The sequence below is a fragment of the Oppia nitens genome, unplaced genomic scaffold, assembly GCF_028296485.1.
Source record: "Oppia nitens isolate AA-2021 unplaced genomic scaffold, nextdenovo-longstitch-racon4-pilon3 scaffold15_pilon_pilon_pilon, whole genome shotgun sequence".
In the NCBI taxonomy this organism is placed as follows: domain Eukaryota; kingdom Metazoa; phylum Arthropoda; class Arachnida; order Sarcoptiformes; family Oppiidae; genus Oppia; species Oppia nitens.
In genome coordinates, this window is record NW_026533194.1 from 670,474 (window position 1) to 687,608 (window position 17,135).

Here is a 17,135-nt window from a genome sequence, read left to right on the forward strand (position 1 = left end):
AATAAATATTTTTATATTAGTTTATAAGTTGATATTTTTCAGTATAGCTTTAGATACAGTGCTGTATAGTTAGTTAACTAATTTTTTTAAAAAACACAATTTTTAATAAGTTTAAAATAATTATTAAAATTTTAATAATTTTTTTAACAATGTTTGCTATTTTATTAATTGCAATTATAATATCTATAATTGTTTTAATTGGTATAGTATTAAAAAATATATATATAATTTCAACTAAGTTTAATTAATGAATTTTTTTAATTTTTCTTGATTAATGTTAATATAAAATATATAGTATTTAAAAATCATTTTAAAAATATCAACCATTGGAGTCAATTTGGTATTCAAGGACCTAAACCAGTGCCTATAATAGGAAATATTGTTGCAATTTTGAAAGCAAAATATGATATACCCTGGTCTAAACAATATGGCAAATCTGGTTTCTATGGGTAAATTATTATTATATATATTTATATGTAAATTATTAAAATATTATAAAAGGTAATTTTAAAGTTTATATTATAAACATAGTTATTGTATAATACAGTTTATACCACTTAAAAAGTTTAAATTTAAATAATATTATGTAATGATTTAGCCCGGGTACTGTATATAACTTACCTAATATAACTGTAACTGTATACTAAGTTACCTTGCTTACCGTAAAGTTAACTGAACACCATATTACTCAAATTTAAAYCTTTAAATGGCATTATCTGTATATACTAGTGGTGCAAGTTGAGTCTTGTCCAGTCCTGTCCCATTGTATTGTCTTTCAATACTAATATTAATCTAGTAATTTTTTTAACTATAGTTTTAATTATAGAAAAACATTTTTTTTATCATTGATTATATATATATTTATATATAAATTAACTAATTATTTATATTGTTGTTTCATATATATATATATATATATATATATATAATGGACAGTCTATTTGAATTTGACACACCGGTGCTTACTGTATGCGATTTTCGAAATGCCCACCATGTCCTAGTGAAACATTTTGAAACATTTACTAGACTTGATTTTGATTATCCCGAAGCTATGGTAAAAGTGGGCAGTTTTGTTAATACCGATTCTACCCGTTGGAAACGTATACGCATAGAAACAGCAGTATTGTTTACCAGCCGTCGGATGCGTGTATTCTACGACAATGTTATCGATAAGTGTTCTGCAAATTTGGTCAAACATTTCGATAAAAATATCGGTTACGGCAAACCGTTTGCTGTCAAAGCTGAAACTGAACGCTTAACTTTAGACATTTTCCTTGGCTACGCCCTATCACAGGCCAGTCATATGGGTAACTATACTGATACTGAACAGAACCGGCAGTATTGGTCAATGATGGCGGCCGGTGTACGACTGGACGATGAACTGAAATGGAGAGAACTGATTGTCCGTATGCCTTGGTTTGTCCAAAAGTTGGCCAACTGGGCTACGGGTGTCGATTTGGACAAATCGTTCGGTGAATTAGAACGACTGATCAGCGGCTATGTTGTCCAGAGATTAGAAAACGGCCAAAACGGTAGCGCCGACACTAATGATGATGACGATGGCGACTACAACAATGATAAATATAGTGGTAACGAAAATCTAGATATTGTCGGTATTTATTTGAAATTAATTGATGGAAAAGGTAATTAAGTTTTTGTTTTATTTTATTTTAATTATCTTATTATTTTCTAATTGATAACTTTTAATTAATTAATTAGTTAAGTTAATTATTATAAACTTTTTATTTTTTAAATATTTATCGATAAATAAATTAAAATAATTTTAATTTTATATTAGTTAAATTAGTTAAAAATTAATTATTATTATTATTATTAAATATTTTATTTAATTATATGTACAGTTAGTGTATCGGATCCGTTGGCTATTCAAGTGATGTCCTACTATTTGATTGTCCAGTTTATAGCCTTATTTGGCAGTACTAGCGACGCACTGTGCGAAATAGTCATGCATTTGGCCCGTTATCCCAGTGTCCAACAAAGACTATACGCCGAAATAGTGGAGGCATTAGAKAACGGGGAGTACTTGGATGGAGAGGACGGAGAGGATAGTCGACGGAAAATATCGTACGATGCGCTGACACACTTGCCATACATGGAAGCCGTAATTAAAGAGTCGTTCCGTATAAATCCCAATGCCGTACGATTGCGTCGGGTATTTGCCGGCAGTCCGGACAGCGAAGCCGCAAAAGTATTTCCCGGTTACCAATTGCAACAGGGTGATCGTATTGATATTTCCGTATCGGCCATACATATGTCCGACGAACTATTTCCCGATCCGTACGAATTTTATCCCGACCGATTTTTGGATCCCGACAATATTAATCGCTGGTCTAATTTGGACGCCAATGCACTGTTGTCTTTTGGCCTGGGACCGCAAATGTGTTGCGGCAATCGGCTGGCAATTTTGGTGGTCAAATCATTTTTGTCGCATATGATCTACAATTATMAGTTTTGTTTGCCGCAAATCGATGATCTTTATCGGCCAAAATTGTGTGAAGCACACGACATACCCATCAATATCTATCAATTGAAATGCTGTATTCAACATAGAATTCAAAAATAATTCAATAGAAAAAATATGGGTTGAAAATAGGGTAAAATAAAGGGGTGGGTGGGAAAAGGTGGGGGTGAGGTCTTAAAGTGTAATGTAATGATATTTGTAATATATTAATAAACAATATATAAATTTTATATCAATATTATATTTTATATACAGTATATATAGTATAATACATATGTTATATACTATTATCATATATTAATATAATCCAGTATTAATTATTATTATTATTATTAGTTAGATTGTAATTATTAGTTTTTATTTTAATTTTATTTGTTAAATTAGAATTTATTTAATTAACTTATTAAATAATGTACTAACAAATTACATTGTTAAACATTTTCTAATTTTTTAAAAATTTAATAGTTTATTTTTATGTAATAATTTTAAATATTTAATTCACGAAACTATATTAATATATATTTTTTATTTTTTTTTATTGATATATAGCTGTTTATTATAAATTATAACTTATAATAATTAAATCTATATATTTATATTATTTAATATACTGTATTAGTTATATTAGTTTAGTATTATTTTTAATCTCAAAATCAATAAATAATTATAAAAWWTTTTTAACTAATTATTACAATTATTCCTCTATTTTTGTTTGTTGGCCAAAACGGTCAATCATTTACGACAGTCGGCCACAAACTGCGGCACAATTTATACCTTATTTTTAGGGCCTAATTGTTACGCCGGAGGACACATCAGGTTGTTTGTACCGCTGGTTAGATATAAAATAATAATAATAATAATAATAATAATAATAATAATAATAATAATAATAATAATAATAATAATAATAATAATAATAATAATAATAATAATAATAATAATAATAATAATAATAATAATAATAATAATAATAATAATAATAATAATAATAATAATAATAATAATAATAATAATAATAATAATAATAACTTGCTAAAACTTACAAATAATTAAATTGTAAGTAAAGTTTCCAAATAAAATTTCTAAGTTTTAATAAAGTAAAATTTTTAATATTTTGCTAGAATTATTTTCAATTTATTTTTAATAAAAAATACAATAACTAAAAGTAACATGTTTATTCATATTAGGGGTCGTATATGAAATAATTTGTTGTCGTTAAGATTATCTAATATATAAAATAATAGTTATTTATACTATTATATTTAGTATATATTTATTATTATTATATTATTATTTATTTATTTTTTATATATTATAAATTATTATGAATTTAAAATATTTATTTAGTTAATAAATTATTATATTTAAACGTTATAATAATTGTAGAGTTCGGTTTATTATATTAAAAAAGGGGGGGTTTAATATTTTATAATTTTATATACAATATCTACCTGTTTCTAACAATTAACCCCCCCTTCTCTCCCCTGTATTCAGTAATTTAATGACATTATTAAAAAGGTTTAATATTTTATAATTTTATATACAATATCTACCTGTTTCTAACAATTAATGTATTCAGTAATTTAATGACATTACAAAAGCTAATTTTTTATTGTCTGTACCAATAAAAACCAAGTGATTGAATGAGTTAATGAATTAGTTAATGATTCAGATAAAAATTAAGAGAAATTTTTTACTAAAAAATTATCATATACAGTAAATAACTAAATATTTTTTTCCATAAAAATTATTATATACAGTAAATAACTAAATATTTTTTTCCATAAAAATTATTATATACAGTAAATAACTAAATATTTTTTTCCATAAAAATTATTATATACAGTAAATAACTAAATATTTTTTTCCATAAAAATTATTATATACAGTAAATAACTAAATATTTTTTTCCATAAAAATTTTAATACAATTTTTTTAAAAAATATATTTTAATTATTTAGCTATTTTTGTTGTTGAGTACACTGTATGCCCACTGAACTAAAAACACTTATTTAGTTAATTAGTTACTATTATTATTATTATTATTTTACACAAAAATGTTGGCCGATCTCTATGACCTAATCTGTACTATCGATCGTACAGTTTATATAACTGGTTCCATATCGACAACTGTTGTCATACTAATTGCTTATTTGACATATAAGCTATATATGCCCAGCGATTTGCTTGCTGTAAATATTTTTAATAAACTAGATTTTTTTTAACAAAATTAATTTAGTTTTTTTTAATACTAAGTCTGTTTTAATACTATACATATAATAGGATATGAGTTCAAAACAATGGAATCCACGACAATTGGACAGGTATTCAGAGGATGAACTACCGCTACCCCAACCATTCGGTTGGTTTGCAGTGTTTGACTCGTGGACATTGAAACCAAATGAGGCCAAACCTGTATCGTTGTTTGAACACCAGTTGATTGTATACAGAAATATGTCCGGTTTGGTGCACGTGCTGGAAATATGTGAAAATTGTACAAACATTTAAACAATTAACACACACATACACATAAAATTAGATTATTTTGTTATATAATTAAACTTGACCATGTTAATTATTTTATTTTTTTTAATAACAATAGCAAACTCAATACCAGACATAGAGACCCGTGTTTGGCAGTCCATGGAAATGGATAATCTGATTATGGTTTGGTATCATCCGAATAACCAGAAGCCAGATTGGCTACCGTTTCCCATGAAGTTAATGGTTGACAACACATTTGAATATAGAGGAAAATGCAATCTAATTGCCAATTGTTGTATCCAGGTATAATACAATTTTTTTTTAAATAATTAATTTACAGATATATACTATATATACAAAAAAAGTTAGATAGATTATTTATTTATTCTAATGAATTTATTAATTTTAGTTTTTATATTTCACTTAATGTTAGGAAAAATAATTATTCAAAAAAATTTTTTTTTAAATACTAAAGTTTAGTAACTAAACTATCAATATATAAAAATTACAGTATTTTATATTTAAAATAATATAGTAGTTTATATAAACAATAAAAAATTATAGGAGTTTCCCGAAAATGCTGCCGATTTTGCCCATTTCAACACGGTACATTTGCCTACTGAAGTACTCGGTATTGTCAAATGGAAAGGTATGGGCGCCAAACTGTGGGACTGGATTACCAAACATGTCTATTATAAATGGACACCACTTAGCTATGATGTCTATCCGTCACCCAATGGACACATGTCTATCCAGATTACTAGTGCTACCTATCATGCATTTGGCCGGATATTTGCCGAATTTACTATCGATATGTTACAAATAGGACCGGCTTTGGCTCACGTGACCACCAAATACACACTGTTTGGTATGGATTTTACAACAATACTGGTGACCACTGTTACCCCATTAGGACCCTATCGTAACAGTTTCTGTCACAGACTTTATATGAAACCGGGATTTTTGAGACGTGTTTTCGCAAAAATATTTATCAAAACTGTTGACATTATGGTATAGAACTGAATAATAATTTTTTTTTTTGAATAATTAATTAATTAATACTAGAGAGTTGTATTATATTTAAAAAAATATATTACAATTTATTTTTTTAATATAATTTGATTTTTATGTACATCTGAATTAATTGATTAATGAATCAATGATAATATTAAAATGATAAAACTTAAAATATTTTTTTTTTAAAAATACTAGTTGTCACGTGACGTACTGATTTGGAACGACAAAAAATACTTACGAAAACCATTGTTTACGAAAAATGAGAACAGCTTGGTCAAATTTAGACGATGGTATAAACAATTTCTAATTAATGATCATGATGATTAAATATATTATTATAGATATATTATCTATATGCATTTTGAAATTTAAGACAATATAAGACAATTTAATTAATAATTTTAATTAATTATAATTGTATCTAGTATAATTATTATTTGATTTTATTTGTTAATTTTTTTGTTGTAAATTTTTAATATTTTAATAATTATTTTTAACAATCTAAATTAATTAAAGTCTGTAGTAAACAATTTATATTAAAATAAATATGTTTTTTAGTGATATAAAATTTTTATATACATAATAATTGTTGTAATTTAATATTAAAAATTAATTTATTGATTTTACTGGATGCAAATTTTTATAAATATTTTAGTTTTTATTATTAAATTAATAGTTAGTATTTAATTAATAGTTATTAGTAATTATAATTAAATAGTTCATTAAGTTGTAAATATTAAGTTGTTAACTAAATTGAGTAAAATAAAACATTTACAATGTAAAATTTTTTAAAGTTTTTTAAAAAAATTACTAATAATTATTTCAAATTGTTTAAACGTGTATAATATTGATGAATAATTAATTTGTATAAAGTAAAATTACTATTTTTCTATAACTTTTTATTATTATACATTACAATTTTTTTATTAATGTTTTTACATCAAAAAAAACTTATTATCTTAAAATCATATTATAAATTTTAATAATAAAATTGCTTTAATAAAATTATGCAATAAAAACTAAAATTATAATCATTGATAATTCATTTTGAAAATTTTTATAGTATAGTAGTTTAAAATTTAATATTTTCTCTTAATTTAAATCCTAAATTCAGTGATTTTGGTAGCAAAATATCGGGACATCGATTGAATATAAACGGGATTTCCGTACTGTCGGCAACTTTGAACTCAAATGTTTTGATCAGTTTAGCCAAAGCATGTTTGAGCACAACTTTAGCAAACCGTTCGCCGACACAGTAGACCACTTGTCCGCAACCAAATGGTATGAACGAGTGCTGTGTTTGATTGTCGACCGCCGGCGCCATAAAGCGGTCCGGATTGAAGTCATACGGATCGGTAAAGTAACGTGAGTTGTGATAAAGCGATATAAACGATAGCTCGACGTCAACACCTTTGGGCACCGTTACGCCGGCATCGGGCAAAAAGACGTCCTCTTTAGCCCGTCTATTGGTCAACGGCAGCGGGTATTTGCGCAATATCTCCATCAGTACTGCATTGAGAAACGGTAGCTCCAAAATGCTTGAGTCGTCGTTTGTGACCAACATATCAGCGGCTATCAGTTCGTCATACAGTCTGCTCTGAACTAACGGTTTCATTGCCAACTCATAGACTGCCATCATTAGCATCAGACACATGGGCTCATAACTGGACAAATAGCACACATAGAATAGGCTTACGATCTCATAGTCGGTCAGCTCTTTATCGGCTGCTTTGTTGTGTCGGTAGTCAAGAAAAAGTTGTAAAAAATCTTTAGATTTATCGGCAAAACCGTTGTTGTCAATCAATTGTCTGCGTCTATGACCAACCATTTTGGTGATACTGTCTATAAAATATTGTTGTTTTTTGCCAAACACTTTCCCGTACGCAGCGATCATGTATTCGGTTAGCCGAGGGATTAACACTGAGGTCAACAATAGCCGTCGATTTTTGTCAATTTGTGGCGCGCTTTCGATAAACTGGTCAATCGATAGGTTTAGTTCGGAAAAACTGGTCGGAAACGAGCACTGAATCATGATCTTCATAACCAACTCTTGCATGACATGCCTTACGTTTACAATACCGTCTGCTGGCAAATGGTGGTCAACATAATTGGCCATAAATTGTCGGCAAACAGTTTCGGTACTCTTTTCGATGAGTTTCATGTTTTCCGGTCTAAACAGTTGGGCCAACACAACCATACTGTACTTGTTATGTACAGACATATAGAGCCGATAATCGGTCATATGTTTGATAACATACGAGTCTCTCATTCGCGGAAATTTGTTGGCATCGGTACTCAATATCTGGTAAATACTGTTTGGCTCAGATATGATCAGTTCGGGCCGCGAGAAACGATATGTGCTATTAATTAATATAGAAATAATATATTAATAAGTATTATAATAAATAATACTTTTAAAAACAATTTTTTTAACTTAATAATAGTATCATAAAACATAATTAATATAAATTATATGAGTATAAAATAATCATGAATTAATTTTTATAAAATAACTAAAATTGTACCCGATAACATTGCCAAACTTGTTAAACCATGATAACAATTGTTGTGAATGATGTCCTAAAACAGTGTGCAAATAGTTGCCATATATTGGTATGGGTTTGGGACCAGCGATTCCACGCAATTTCCAATAATTAAAATATAATATGTATTGACTGTAATTTTAAAATTTAAATTTATAAAAATTAATAATATTAATAATGATTATAATGAGAATAAGACTATTGATAAAACATTAAAAATTAGTAATTAAATATTATCAATTTTGTGTAAATTAAAATCCAATACTAACAATATTATATAAGTTAACAAAATAGTAATAATTATAAAAAATAATTTATCAATATTATTGTATAACAGACTAATAGCGTTATTAATAATTGCCATTATATTGTCGATAGAAAAAATATTAATAAATATGAAGAAAACTAATTATTATTAAATAAAATATAAATTTTTTTTATTGATAATATAAAAATATTTTATTATAAACTAAACAATGTTTTAAGAAAGTTTTTAAAAATATAAATTTGAATTCATCTATTAATTTTGCAAACAATATATAGTATATATTTATTTAATTCTAATAAATTTTTGAATCATTAAAAAGCATTTTTATAAACTTTTTATGAAAAATAACATTAAACGGAATGACAGTACAACTAAAAAATGACTAAAAAGTTATGTTTTGATTTACTTAAGTAAAAAAGTTTAGTTTTAAAAAATCAATAATAATTTTTATAAATAATCTAATTTATTTACATTTTATTATAAATCTTCACAAATAATTTTTAAATACATAGAAAGTAAAAAAATTATTAATATTTTTAAAACAAAAATTAAATTATTTTTATTTTGTTTTATTTTCAATTTATTTTTCAGTATTCTATTATCATATTTATACAAAAATTGTTTAATTAATTATTAATTAAAAAAACAATGAAAATTAATAAATTTTTAAGTAGAGATAAATCTGAATTATAAAAATTTTATAGTAGTTAAAGCTATATGTTATTCATTATTTATGATAAAAAATAAAAATCTACTTAGAATTTCAAGATTCGCAATATATTTGATTTATTTGACTTATAATTGATTTTAATTTAACTTTTAAACAAACCTATAATAAAAGTGTATTAATTGTTAAAATTTAACACAATTGATAATTGCAATTAATTAATTGATCATTGTTTTAATTTTTTTTCTCTCTAAATTTATAATTAAATACACATAAATTTGATATAATAATTATATTAATTTTTATTTAATGTCACAATATATACTAGCTATATATAAATTATATAATACAGTAAATACAAAAAAAATATTTTTTTAAATTATAATATAATATTTATTAATATTAATAGTTTTTAATATACTAATGTACTAGATTAAATTGCCATAATTGATTGAATTACTTAGTGAAATTTTTTTAAATAAATTTAAATAATCTTTAATTTTATTTAATAGATATCATAATGTATTAATACATTACAATTTACTGAGAAATACTGTATAACAATTTAATAATTATCATTACTACTTAGTTAATCTAATTTATTTTTAATTAAATTATTATAGTAAATTAACATTTAACATTAAGTTTTAGTATGTGTTTTATATATTTTTTTATAAATATATATTATTAACTTTTAATTTTAAACAGATATACTGTAATATTTGTAATTATTTCGAGTTTATTTTACTACTATTTTTCTAACTTAATAATAATAATAATACTTAAATAGTTTGCCAAATTAAAATTTTAATAATATTTATACTAACAAATTAATAAGTAAATTTAAACTTAATCTCATTATCAATGAATTTTAATTGTCTAAAATATAAAAACTTATTATTAATATTGAAATTAATTAAAAATACTATTAAACTACTTAACAATCAATCAATACTATACAAACAATCTTAACTACTAAAAATTGTGTTCAATAATAATTGCTTTTATACTAGATAAATTTTTATTTTTAAATAAGTACTGTATTAAATACAGTATATTAAAAGTTTATATGATTTATATATTATTATTATTATTATAATTATAGATTATTATCATTATTACTATTATAGATTATTAATTATTAGTATTTATTTAGGTATTAATGAAATTTTAAACTCTTTTGGACTCAACGTAAATGTAATGCTGGGATCAGGACTCAGATCCGTATTAGTGTTCAAAACAATATCAAAATTTTTAGTCGATTGCAACAATCGGACCAATAAAATAAATAATACGTTTAACGATAGACTAATGGCAACACATTTGCGTCGACCGAAACCAAACGGTATGAACGTTGCCGACGAAACAGTAGTTACATAATGGCCGTCAGCATCGAGAAAACGTTGCGGACAAAAATCATGGCCACTGTCTGACCAATGGATTGGATCGCATGATATCAATCCGAGTGCCACCGAAACACGTGTACCACTTGGGATGTTATAGTTTCCTGGAAAACGATTTATTTTTTTAAAATAAAAAATAAAAATTTAAATATATTTAAAACTATTAATAATAATAATAGTTAAAATGATCTAGTACCAATGTTACAATTAGCCATTGTTTCGTGAATAGCACCAAATGGATTGGGATTACGAAAGCGTAGACTTTCCGTAATAAATGCCATCACATAATGGCAACGATGTCTGTCATCAAAACCGGGCAATTGATCGCCAATTTCTTTTGAAATTTCTTGCCTTAATTTTGTCTGTATTGACGGATAATAAGCGACAAACAATAGCAGCCATTGAAATGAATTGTAAAAAGCGTCGGCGCCGTCATAGGACAGGTTGTAGACAGTCATCGCCAGATTCTGGTCAGTCATGTGTTCATATTTTATACTATTTTGTTGTTTTGCCCACAATTTTGCCGAAATCATTGTATCGCAAAAGTCTCGTTCAATTGTCGGTTTGAAATCGATGTAATGTTTTTGAAATTTTTTCATTAATAGATTACATAATTCTTCGGTTACTTTATTAAATTTATTAACCATTTTATAGTCCAGCCATCGAAATATCGGTGAATAATCCCATAATATATAATAGGATCCCATTTCATTGAAAAAATCGCGTACAATATATTTGATTCGATGTAATTCACCATCATCAATTTCATAACTATTTATTAATCAATATAAAAATAAAACTTATTATTATAATAAATTAGTTAATTGTATTTAACTGTAATTGTAATTAAACTATATATTTTTTTTAAATCTATCATAATCTATGTTAGCATTTTAACATATAGTAAAACTGCTTGTTAACTAATAATACATTAATAAATTACTGTAATATTTGTATATTTTATTTGTAACATTGTATTTTACAAAACATATATATTTAATATTTTTAAAAATATTTTCATTTATTTAAATATAATTTATTCAATATATCCTAATAACTTACTTATCTCCAAATCCAAAGTTACTAAATATGTTTAAACACATCAAATACATGTAATCTAATGGCATAAATGCATGATTTGGTCCCTCAGTATTCAATATTTTTTGAAAAGTTTTATCCACACAATCAATGATTTTGTTTACAAAAGTTTCATTTGTCGCATATTTTCTAGTAATCAACAACAACATGATTAAAATCAATTAATTATTTAACATAAATAATATCATAAATTAAACAATAAATTATTAAATATTTTTTTTAAATTACTGCAATGTTGTGTGCGCTAACTGTCTTAGCGTTTCAAGTGTTGGACTATAATTGCCAAATGTTATGTCTGTATAGCTATCGTTTGAGAGATGGTTTCCTATTAAAGTTAAAAATAATTTTTAAAAAATAATAATTTATAAATACTATATTAATGTTATATTTAGTAAACCTATGTATGATTTGGGTCGACCGGAAAACTCGACTTTCTTAAGCGTTTTGCGCGCGACATCCAAATCGGTAACAAAAATATGCGGTTTGTGACCAAAAAATACGGTAAATACGGGGCCATACTTCTGGGACAACTCATTGATTACATATTCAAAATGTTGTTTTGATTTAAACACTTTATTTTTTTATATATGTATAAAAATAAATATAAAAATACATTAAATATATTAATTAACACTTACTGTATATTGATAAGAATATTATAAACATAAATTTATATTTATTTAATATTGTTTATTATTTCATTGTTTTGTACAATACTATAATTTGTCTTTATAAAAAATGAGTTATTATTTGATTTTTACTTACATAAAACATTACCCAAAATAGGTAATGGAAATGGACCGGGAGGTAAACAGTAATATCGGTAATATAAGTTAACAATATTATATGTTATAAACAAAATTAATAAAATTAATAGTGTTTTAAAATAATATTCAGTAATCAGATTAACGAATAACATTGAAAAATGCATATTTTATAATAATATTTTAAATAAAAACAAATAAATGGTTAAAAAAATTAACATAAGTTAGAAAACTAATTTTCCATTTTAAATAAACTTTAAATACTTATTTTATAAATCTAAAACTATTGTAAAAATATTAAAATTGTAATTAAACAAAATGACAAATAAAATTTGAGTATGAGTATGTATGTAATACACACTATGAGTGTGTATGTATGTAATACACACTGTGTGTGTGTGTGAATGTGCACTTTTTTTAACTACAACTTTTTTGTTAACAAAATATTTTTTTTTAAAAAATTAATTATAAAATTAATAAAACACTAGTATATAATATATCTGTATAATGTATCTGATATACTATTGTATATGAATATATCAATAGAAAGATATAGTATATTTAAAATAAAATATAGAAATTGATAAATACGGTAACAGCTAGTTAAGATAAAAAATATTTGATATATCATTATATAATACATTAAAAAAATATCTGTTTTATTATAGTAACTATGAAAATATATATAAAATATTTTTGTTGGAAATTTTAGCCTGCTTTTTGAATTTTATTATTTAAAATTTTGTTATTATTTTTTAAAAAAAATTATATATTTCTAATGTTGATAACAAAGAATAAATTTGTAACAATAATAATTGAATATTTTTTTTTTAAAAGTTATCTATAAAATAGAAAAAAATTATCACATATACTATTGTAAATAATTCTTATTAAGTATTAGTTTTTTTAATTAAATATAGTTAATACTGTTTTAGTTGATATCATATTAATAATTATTATTAACAATATTTCCATTTTTTATATGTTGTATTGTTATACAGAGATAAAAATATTTATATTAATTTAATTCATTATTCTATTTAATATATACTTTATTTTTTATTTTTAAAAAATGTTTTCTTTATAACAATAATTATAATATTCAGTTTAAATAGTTTAAATCTAACATATTTTTATTATTTAATAAGTATTATCCTTATTATAATTAAACTTTATATATAAATTTATTTTAATTAAAATCTTGGATAAACTAAATTTTTTAAATACAATGTTTGTTGTATTCAAATTATAAATTATCTAAAAATAATAATAATATTAATTTAGTATTATTTTTTTAAAATTACATATAATATATCAGAGAAAAATATTTTACTTGAATATATATTTTTGCTATATAATGACTCAATGACAAAATAAAAAAGTTTTAAAATTTAGCATTAATATTGTAATAATAATAATAATAATAATAATTTTTAAGAATCTTAATAATTTTAATTAATAGACTTATTGAATAATATTATAGAAAGAGATAGTTATCCAAAATATTAAATAAAATAAATTTAGTTATAAAGTTTGATTATATTAAGATAAAACTGATTAAATAATAAAAATATATCAGATTTTATTTAAAGTTTAATTAAAAAACTATTTAACTATTGTATTAAAAAAAACTATAAAACTGTATAATATTTTATTTGTTTTTTTAAAATCCAATGTTTGTTGTTTTCAAATTACAAATTATCTAAAACTAAAATTAATATTAATTCAGTATTATTATTATTATTAAAAATCTAACTTATTAATAAAAATTGATAATAAAAAAATAATTAAATATTTATCAATATTATTAATTATTAAAATATTTTAAGCTATCGATTGGACACCAATAGGAATGTCATCGTAGACATAGTGTTCAAAATGTGGCTTAAATTTGACGGGAACTGGTGTTTCGGGTAATCTATAGAATCGAAATCGACGAATAGTTTCGGCTAAAATCACTTTTAGCTCCAATAATGCCAAACGTTTGCCAATACAATTGCGCGGACCGTCGCCAAAGGGCAGGTAAGTATACGGTTGGATAGTGTCTCGGTTAGTACCGATAAACCGGTCGGGCCTATAGACTTCAGGATCGTCAAAATATTTACTATCGTAATGCAGAGCATAGGTCGGCACATTGACTACCGTTCCTCTAGGAACTAGTGTATCGGTACCTTCCAGTACAATGTCGTCCATTACCTCCCGTTGCAACAAAAATGCCGGATATTTACGTAAACCTTCGCAAACACACGCATCGAGAAACGGTAGCTTTTTAACGGTCTCATAGTTGATATTCTCCACTTCGTCCGTACCGTTAGTATTGACAAAGTGTTCGTTAATCTCATCTCTGAGATTGTCCTGTATTTGAGGATTCAGTGCCAACTCGTAGATAATTAGTGTCAACTTTGTAGACACTGTATGATAGCCGGCAAACAGTAATACTAGACATAAGTCAACTATTTGGTCATCAATGGTATCTGTGTTTTGCTTAAGATTAGCTCTATATGTTCCGCTAGATTTGTCGTGTTGTTCACTCTGTGCACTGAATTCAATCAGTATATCAATAAAACGGTCGGATCTGTTGGCTGGAGAAGCATTGGCAGTGTTGGCATTAGAGATCCTGTTCCTTCGTTTTTTGATAATATTTCGTATAAAAGCGGCAAACACTTCGTCGTGCGGCTCGTTTTGGACGCCCAACCATTTTGTTAGTCGTGTCCACAAATTGACTATCGGTGGCGGCAGAGCATTGCTAACCACAAACATCAGCCACGACATGTGTGTCAGACAATTGATATGTCGGACAATTTCGGCTCTTCGGTGGCCATCGACAGCCATATCGGTATCGTCGACACCGAATACGGCAACCAATATGATGTCTAGTATAAGATCTTTGACACAATCACTCAGTGCTATTTTGTTACCGTTATATAAGGACTTATCAGTTAAATGTCGGCTGAATCGGTCGACACACGGCTTCAATGCCGATGTTGTCCACCGTTTCAATTGTCTGGTAGTAAACATTGGTGTCAACGATCGGCGCATTTCGTGCCACTCGTCCCGACGCGGATTTATATTGTAAACATTTTCGGCATTTCGGTCGTCCAAACGGTTCGGTTTGAAGCGTACGTCCGTCGACTCGGTAACCAATACCTGACGTATATGTATCGGATCGCTGATCACAAGCTCCGGTCCATAGAAACGATATATACTATCAAATCGAAAGATTATATCAAAATTGTATTTTTTTTATTAATTTAAAATAAAAATATTTATTATTACTGAACAACATATCTATTTTTGTTAAATAAATAATTAATAAAATGAAAAAGTCTGTAATATACCCGAAAATAGTGCCATATTTTTTATACCATTCAATGGACAGTTGATTAAATGGTCGGTAAAATGTTGGAAATAGATTGCCATAAAATGCTATTGGTTTGGGACCCGTTATGTTATGTTTGATCCAAAATTTTAAGCGATCATCAGCAAATAGATTTCTACAGTTATAATATTTAATATTTTATAATAATAATAATAATATAAAAATATTATTATATTAAATTTGCTAGTTTAATATATTTGTTTTTATAAAATAAATGAAATAATATATATATATTAATACATACGTATATCGATTAATAAAATTTAGTACAATTGCTAACACAATAATAGTAGCAATTAATATCATCAACATTTTTGTTGTTGTAATCCTATTAATTAAAATTTTAAAAATCTATTAAATTTAAATCTATTTTATTACTTAATTACTTTAATCTATAAATATATTTATAATTTACTAATAAGTAAAAAGTTTATAGAAAATAAAAATATTAAGTTATTTAGAAAATTAACAACTAAATAGTTTTTTAAAAAAAATATTTTTAGCAAATAAAAGTCTGTATAATTTATACATACAATATATAAGAGAAAAATATTTTACTTTTACTAATATTTTTACTTTGAAAATATATATAAATTTTTTTTGCTATATAATGACTCAATGACAAAATTAAATAGATTTTTAAAAATTTAATATTAATATTGTAATAATGAAAATAATAATTTTTAAGATACAAGTAAAATAAACAAAAATAATTTTTATTAATAGACTTATTGAATAATAGAAAAAGATAGTTATCCAAAATATTAAATAAAATAAATTTAGTTATAAAGTTTGATTATATTAAGATTAAACTGATTAAATAATAAAAATATATTAGATTTTAGTTAAAGTTTAATTAAAAAAACTATTTAACTATTGTATTAAAAAAACTATAAAAACTGTATACTATTTTATTAGTTATGATAAACTTTAACTAATTAAATATTTATAATCAAATTATTTCTAATTTATAAATAAATAACTTAACTAATTCATTATTTAATTATTTTTTAAAATATAATATTTATTA

The 17,135-nt window shown here is 24.5% G+C and overlaps 5 protein-coding genes across 5 annotated transcripts; 2 read left to right on the forward strand and 3 right to left on the reverse strand.

Moving 5' to 3' along the window:
* The first annotated feature begins 307 nt into the window (after nucleotides 1-307).
* On the forward strand, nucleotides 308-2,631 carry LOC128964112 (putative cytochrome P450 cyp-13B1). Its single transcript, XM_054310673.1, has 3 exons — nucleotides 308-449; nucleotides 937-1,643; nucleotides 1,863-2,631. The coding sequence occupies exons 2-3, from the start codon at nucleotides 1,052-1,054 to the stop codon at nucleotides 2,582-2,584; spliced, it is 1,314 nt and encodes a 437-aa protein (XP_054166648.1). The 5' UTR covers nucleotides 308-449; nucleotides 937-1,051; the 3' UTR covers nucleotides 2,585-2,631.
* A 1,848-nt stretch (nucleotides 2,632-4,479) lies between these two features.
* Nucleotides 4,480-6,312, forward strand: LOC128964162 (cholesterol 7-desaturase nvd-like). The gene is made up of 5 exons (XM_054310725.1): nucleotides 4,480-4,674; nucleotides 4,766-4,976; nucleotides 5,085-5,269; nucleotides 5,531-5,977; nucleotides 6,179-6,312. Exons 1-5 carry the CDS (start codon nucleotides 4,540-4,542, stop codon nucleotides 6,308-6,310), a joined length of 1,110 nt encoding a protein of 369 aa, XP_054166700.1. The 5' UTR covers nucleotides 4,480-4,539; the 3' UTR covers nucleotides 6,311-6,312.
* A 743-nt stretch (nucleotides 6,313-7,055) lies between these two features.
* On the reverse strand, nucleotides 7,056-8,615 carry LOC128964758 (cytochrome P450 3A7-like). Its single transcript, XM_054311398.1, has 2 exons — nucleotides 8,509-8,615; nucleotides 7,056-8,343 (listed from the first exon to the last, which is right to left on the reverse strand). The coding sequence occupies exon 2, from the start codon at nucleotides 8,250-8,252 to the stop codon at nucleotides 7,056-7,058; it is 1,197 nt and encodes a 398-aa protein (XP_054167373.1). The 5' UTR covers nucleotides 8,253-8,343; nucleotides 8,509-8,615.
* Nucleotides 8,616-10,609: 1,994 nt separating this feature from the next.
* LOC128964769 (steroid 17-alpha-hydroxylase/17,20 lyase-like) lies at nucleotides 10,610-11,571 on the reverse strand. The gene is made up of 2 exons (XM_054311409.1): nucleotides 11,061-11,571; nucleotides 10,610-10,968 (listed from the first exon to the last, which is right to left on the reverse strand). Exons 1-2 carry the CDS (start codon nucleotides 11,569-11,571, stop codon nucleotides 10,610-10,612), a joined length of 870 nt encoding a protein of 289 aa, XP_054167384.1.
* A 615-nt stretch (nucleotides 11,572-12,186) lies between these two features.
* LOC128964780 (cytochrome P450 3A13-like) lies at nucleotides 12,187-16,664 on the reverse strand. The gene is made up of 6 exons (XM_054311420.1): nucleotides 16,639-16,664; nucleotides 16,350-16,433; nucleotides 16,065-16,220; nucleotides 14,571-15,931; nucleotides 12,360-12,533; nucleotides 12,187-12,287 (listed from the first exon to the last, which is right to left on the reverse strand). The coding sequence occupies exons 2-6, from the start codon at nucleotides 16,415-16,417 to the stop codon at nucleotides 12,187-12,189; spliced, it is 1,860 nt and encodes a 619-aa protein (XP_054167395.1). The 5' UTR covers nucleotides 16,418-16,433; nucleotides 16,639-16,664.
* Between the last annotated feature and the right edge of the window lie 471 nt (nucleotides 16,665-17,135).